General features: G+C 53.1%; 1 protein-coding gene across 2 annotated transcripts in view; it reads left to right on the forward strand.

Annotated features, from left to right (window-relative positions):
* Nucleotides 1-6,573, forward strand: part of RAB3D (RAB3D, member RAS oncogene family) — a 9,382-nt gene continuing 2,809 nt past the window's right edge. The window contains exons 1-4 of one of the 2 annotated variants that reach the window (XM_082378892.1): nucleotides 1-151; nucleotides 1,531-1,796; nucleotides 2,538-2,656; nucleotides 2,747-2,871. In XM_082378892.1, the coding sequence (XP_082235018.1) occupies nucleotides 1,569-1,796; nucleotides 2,538-2,656; nucleotides 2,747-2,871 (472 nt within the window). In that variant the 5' untranslated portion in view covers nucleotides 1-151; nucleotides 1,531-1,568. Of the gene's footprint in view, nucleotides 204-1,530; nucleotides 1,797-2,537; nucleotides 2,657-2,746; nucleotides 2,872-6,573 lie in introns of both variants that reach the window. The other variant, XM_082378893.1, reaches the window with a different exon arrangement.

Here is a 6,573-nt window from a genome sequence, read left to right on the forward strand (position 1 = left end):
CCCCTCCTCCCACGCCTGGGCGGGGCCGGCGCGGGATCCGGGTGGCTGCGGGCAGCGGTGGCGGCTGCGGCTGCGGGGTCCGGGTCGCAACCAGGGCCAGGTCGCAGCGAGTTCGGAGGCGGAACACCTGAGGGCGGCGTCCCCACGCGAGGTGACCCCGTCGGAGGGAGCGTACCCCAACCCGCGCCTCCGCGTCCCAGCAGGTCTTGGGGGGGACAGGGGCTTAGGGGGAGGCCCGGGGCCTGGGGAACAAAGGCAGGCAGCGGGGGACGCCTCTTCCCTAGCCCCCACCCAGCTGGGCTCATCGGGGAGCGTTAGTGGGGCGCGGGAGGGGCAGACAGCCCAGCTGGGGACAAGAGATGGGACCATATGGTGATGGGAGGAAGGCCCTGAGCTCCCCTGCACCTGCTGGGGCGCCCCACATCTAGTGACGGGGGACAGTGCCGAGCCCTCCGGGGTCCCTTACCTAGTGCCAGGCTTGAAGGAGAGTCGGCAGATGGTCAGAAAGAGGTGGGACCGGCTGACAGGTGGGCTGGGGCTGGGGGATGGGGCGGGGCGGGGGCCCCCATACCAGCGGCCCTGCCCTGCATGGGGAAAGGCTTCCTGCCTTTCTCTTCCCCTCCTCAAACTCGTTCTCCCGGAACACGGGGTGGGGCGGAGGGCTGGGCAGGAAAGGGGGGCTAGTTGGGTCCTTCTTTAAAGTGGAAAAAAGCCCCGCGGGGCAGTTGAGAAATGGCTTTGCCAGGGGTTCCTCTGCTGGTTGCCCCTATTCACCCAGGCCTTCTGCAGCCTCCCTGTGAGGCTCAGGGAGCAGCCATAAACAGCTGGGGAAACTGAGGCCATGAGGGCTGAGGGGGTGAGCTGGATCCAGATGGAGCAGCCCAGCCGTGGGGACAGATTGCCAGGAAAGGCAGGACCAGGTGGTCGTGGTGGTGGCTGCTGAGGGTGGTTTCCTTGGATTTGAGGACCGTCATTCTGGCCTCCGTGGGCTGAAGCCGGGGCTGGGGTGAGTCAGCCCTACTGGGAGGGAGATGGGCCCGGCCCCTTTGACAAACAGAAGGTGGCAGTACCCATGTGGTGGTAGAGCTGGGCTTTAAACCTGGGGTGTATCCACTGAAAGCCCCCTCCCCATGGGGGTCAGGGAAGGAGTTAAAGTTGGCTTGGGTGGGGGCAGGCAGGTGGCCAACACCTGCCAAAGTCAACACCCAGGCCCTGAGGGGGGGACTCTATCCAGCTGGCAACCCCCCCTCCCCCCAGCTCACACCTGGGCCACACCAGCTGCTCACCCTGGGGCAAAGTCCACACCTGCACCTTCCGCAGGGTCTGGTTCCTCAGTGGCCAGATGGGGCACCCCCAACCTGGGCCCTTGCATTTGACAAACATCCCCATTTTCCAGAAGAGGACACTGAGGCCCAGAGAGGGCAAGTGAGGCATCCAGGGTCTGTTGGCTTCCAAGTGGCAGAGCGGGGATTTGAGCCCAGGTCTGGTGTAGACACTGGAGCCATTCCTGGTGGTTTTATTTCCCTACAGGGCTCCAGCCCTCCCCTCCCAGGAGGCTCCCTGCCAAGATGGCGTCAGCTGGAGATCCCCCGACGGGCCAGCGGGATGCAGCGGACCAGAACTTCGACTACATGTTCAAGCTGCTGCTCATCGGCAACAGCAGCGTGGGCAAGACGTCCTTTCTGTTCCGATACGCCGACGACTCCTTCACGCCCGCCTTTGTCAGCACTGTGGGCATCGACTTCAAGGTCAAGACCGTCTACCGCCACGACAAGAGGATCAAGCTGCAGATCTGGGTGGGCCAGGCAGCTGTCTGTGGGTCTGCTGGCCAGGCAGGGGCTGGGGTTCCTCCAGGGAAGTCCAGGCGAGGGTGTAGGGCTGTGGGGAGGGTCTGGGTGAGGACAAGTGTCCAGAGTCGAGGAGGGGGCTTGGAGTAGGTGTAAAGAGTAGCAGGGGGTATTATCTATGAGGTGAATTCATCAAGATGAGGGGGATATGCCCTGTCCTGTAGGGTCTGAGGGGGAGACAGTACTAACCCAAGTTGGGTTGGAAGACCTGGTGACCAATGGAGAAGAGGTTTGGGTACCCGCTCAGGGCAAGCCCAGAGGCCCCCACTGAGCCTCTTCAGAGCCATGCTCTTGCTCCCAAAGCGCCTGCTGGTAATGATTGTCATGGTAACGAGCATCAGGCTCTCTGCATCAAGGTGGTAGCCTCTGGCCCATGTGGTTCTTATTTGTGGTCATGAAGCTGGCTCTTGGAGATGAGGTCAGAGGGGCTTATAAGTCTTTGAAAGGCCACTGACCCCTCAGACTGGGAACCCCTCAAGGACAGGGGATATGTCTCCACCAATAGACGAGAGATTATACGGGCAGGCCTATGTTTCTCCCATTAGACCGGGGGGCTGTGAGGGCAGATCCATGTCTTGCTCATCAAACTGGGGTTATGAGGCTGGGAGACAGGAGCCTCAGACAGGGGCCTGCAGGGGTGGGGTGGGGAATAGAGTGGCTTCTAGACGCCTGACCCCACTGTGTGCCCAGGACACGGCAGGCCAGGAGCGCTACCGTACAATCACCACAGCCTACTACCGCGGAGCCATGGGCTTCCTGCTCATGTATGACGTCACCAACCAGGAGTCCTTTGCCGCCGTGCAGGACTGGTGAGTTCTTGCTGACCACTGACCCCCTGACCTTCGCCCTCTCCCCCTGACCCTAATCTCTGGCCTAACACAGCCCCTCAAACTCCACAGGGCCACGCAGATCAAGACCTACTCCTGGGACAATGCTCAGGTCATCCTCGTGGGGAACAAGTGTGACCTGGAGGACGAGCGTGTCGTGCCCACTGAGGAAGGCCAGAGGCTCGCTGACGACCTTGGTTAGTGCCCAGCCTGGGCCACAGGCCTGGGACCTCCCAGAACCAAACCTCCAACCCTGTGCTTGAGTCCCAGGTCCAACCACAGTCACCAACCCTTTGCCCTTTGAAGATCTGCCCAGAAAAATACCCACTTGTATACCACCTGCTGCATTTCATTTCAGAGGATTCACCCACAGATACCCTTTACCGCCCCACTGCCCTGGGAACCCAGACTCAGCAAAACCATTTCTGGGAATTTATCCTACAGACATCCACTTCCCATGTGGGAAGTGGCAGGTATATCAAACTGCAGCACCGTTAGTGGAGGGAAACCTTGGCAACCTCCCAAGTGTTTCACAGTGGGGGAAACAGCTACACATAAACTATAGTCACATGGTGGAACACTACGCAGCTGTAAGAAAGGATGAGGGCCTTCTTTATGTTCTGGGGTCTCTGGGTATATGGTTAAGTGGAAAAAGCAAACTGCAGAAAGGTGGGTATGGCTTCTTCCTTTAGTCCAGTGGTCAGCAAACTTTTTCTTTTCTTTTCTTCTCTCTTTTTTTTTTTTTTTGCTCCTTGTGGGATCTTAATTCCCCGACCAGGAATTGAACCCGTGCTCCCTTCAGTGGACGCATGGAGCCCTAACCACTGGACCACCAGGGAATTCCCCAGCAAACATTTTCTTTTTTTTTTTTAATTTTTAAGTATTTGTTTATTTATTTATTTATGGCTGTGTTGGGTCTTCGTTTCTGTGCGAGAGCTTTCTCTAGTTGTGGCAAGCAGGGACCACTCTTCATTGCGGTGCGCAGGCCTCTCACTATCGCGGCCTCTCTTGTTGCGAAGCACAGGCTCCAGATGCGCAGGCTCAGTAGTTGTGGCTCACGGGCCCAGCTGCTCTGCGGCATGTGGGATCCTCCCAGACCAGGGCTCGAACCCGTGTCCCCTGCATTGGCAGGCAGACTCTCAACCACTGCGCCACCAGGGAAGCCCGCAAACATTTTCTTAAAGGGCTAAATAGGAAATGTTTTCAGTCCTAGGGTCTGTGTCACGACCACTCAGCTCTGCCTGAAAGCAGCCATAGATGCATGACTGGCTGCCAATAAAACTTTATTTACAAAAATAGGCAACAGCACCTGAAACTAACACGATAACATGATATTATAAATCAACTGTATTTCAGTAAAAAAAAAAAAAAAATAGGTGACAGGCCAGATTTGGCCTGCAGCTCAAAGTTTGCCAACCCCCGCATTAGTGTATAAAAAGGGTGAGAATAAGGATATTATACTTATGTTTGCTTAAAGGAACTCTGGAAGGATACAGAAGGATTTAGTAACAGTGGTGACCTGGGTGTCTGAGACCTGGCAGGCCAGGGCACCAGAGTGGGAAGGGGACTTTTCAGTCTACCTTTCTGAATCAGGTAAATGGATTATCAATTCAAAGTTTAAGCTAAAAGAAAATCTTATCTTGGAGTATTCTAGTATTCTAGGCCCCCCCCCGCAGGACTTTCCTTGCGGGAGGCATTGTAACCCCTATGGGGGAGGGCAGGTTAAGGACCCAGACTCTGGAGCTAGAATCCCCTTCTGCAACCCACTAGCTGTGTGACCTTGGGCACCTCACCTACCCTCTCTGTGCTTCCATTTCTCCATCTAGGAAACAGGTGAAAACCACATCTACTTCATAGGACTGTTAGAAAGATTAAATAAGCAAATGCTGGCCATGATTGAACATTAACTCCTGTTATTTCTCGATTGCTCTGTGATCTTGCACCGGTGACTTCAGCTCTCTGGGCTTGCACTTCCTCATGTGTGAAATGCAGATAATAGCAGCCCCACCTCATCAGGTTGTCAGGAGGGTTAAATGAGTTATGACGTGTGAAGCAGTCCGGCATACATGTAGGTTGCATCTAAGCGTTAGCTAGCATGATTTTGAACTACTGCTGATGCTTGTACATAAATCCTAAGAGATGTACTATCTGACCCTTTACAGAAAAAGTTTGCAGACCCCTGGACCATAACGGTCCTCTTTCTCTTTTTTTTTTTTTTCTTGCCATCGTTTGTTGGAGAAACTGGGTCTTTGTTCTGTGGAATGTCTCCGTTTGGGGTTTGACTCTGCTCCCTCGTGGTGCCATTTAAGCTGCTCCCTTGTCCCCTGTGTCTTCTGGGAACCTCAGCCTGGGTCTCATTAACAGGTGTGCTGGGGAGTCAGCTTTTGGTGCCCGGCTGCGGGCTAGAATACTTGAGGATGCTGCTCACACCTTCCTTTTTTTTTTTCTGGCTGCGCAGCAAGTGGGATCTTAGTTCCCCAACCAGGGATCAAACCCGCACCCCCTGCAGTGGAAGCACGGAGTCTTAACCACTGGACTGCCAGAGAAGTCCCCTGCCCACACCTTCTTGCGGAAAACATCTAGTGCCTGGGGGTGAGGGGAGATTCCCACTCTGGCATTAAATTTAAAACATTAGAGGACAAAGTGGGAGATACAATTCGATCCCAATTTTGTAAGAAAAAAACACACATACGTGTGCACACACACACATACCCCCTACAAACCGAACCCCAACGATTATGTATTTATATTTTTAAAAAGAGTGGAAAACTAAATATCAAAACACCAATAGTAATTGTTTCTGGGTGATGAGGTTACACACAGCTTTTCTCTATTTCTTGATATTTTTCAGTAGTTTTCTAGTTTCTCCAGTGAATTTCTCCAGAGAGTATTTATAACCAGAAAAAAAAGCATTCAAAAAGAAAAAAAAACTCAGATTATTTGAGGCAGAGCCAGACACAATTAAGGAAATGCCAAATTTGCCTAGGAAGACAGAGGGGTGACATTGATGACCACCAGGCTGAGAATAGAGATCTGTGTTTGTGCCCTGCCTCTGTCATTCATCCATCCATCCAACTATACATCCATTCATCCATCTACACATCCATTCATTCATCCATCCATCTACACATCCATTCATTCATCCATCCATCTGTACATCCATCCATCCATCTGTTTAATCAATCATTCAGTCAGTGGTTTCCAAGCATCTGATCTATGCCAGGCTGGGCTGCAGTTGTGGACAAGGCAGACAGAAATCCTGCCCTCTTGGTGCTGGTGTTCCAGTAGCAGAGACATAGTAAATGGATAATTACACACGTAACTAACTACAATGACATTTTTATAGTGCTGCATGATAATGACAAGTGCTGGGATAGAGGACTGTTTACCCTGTGATGTGTGTAATATGGTGGACGTTTGTCTGAATTTCTGGCCTACCTTGGGGATGGCAGATGGGGACACATTGGGGACCATTCAGGGACAGCTCCCAGCAAGCAGAGCCTGAACCAACCTTTTAAGGGTGCAGGAAGGTCTGTCATGTATTCCCTTATTTGCAGGTTGGCGGGCCACTTCTTATAGCCTAGGGACCCTGGGCAAGCCCCCAAAGCATTTGTACCACCTCTTACCTTTTCCAGGGGGGGATAAACTTTTTTTACTGAGAAAAAGTTATGATGGTCACTATGACGCTAAGAATATATTCAAAGCTACCTCGCCATCCCCCTCCCCAAAGGGAATCAGCCAGCCTGCCCTCCCTCCCGAGGCCCAAGGTGATACACTAGAAATGTTTAATCTATTAGTATTCCAACCAGGCAGCCTGGTTGTGTTCCCTGTATGAATCTACATGAGTGACTTTCCTTCTGTGTGCCTCAGTTTTCCCATCTGTAAAATGGGCTATAATA

The sequence above is a fragment of the Balaenoptera borealis genome (assembly GCF_965194805.1).
Source record: "Balaenoptera borealis genome assembly, chromosome: 2".
NCBI classification, from domain to species: domain Eukaryota; kingdom Metazoa; phylum Chordata; class Mammalia; order Artiodactyla; family Balaenopteridae; genus Balaenoptera; species Balaenoptera borealis.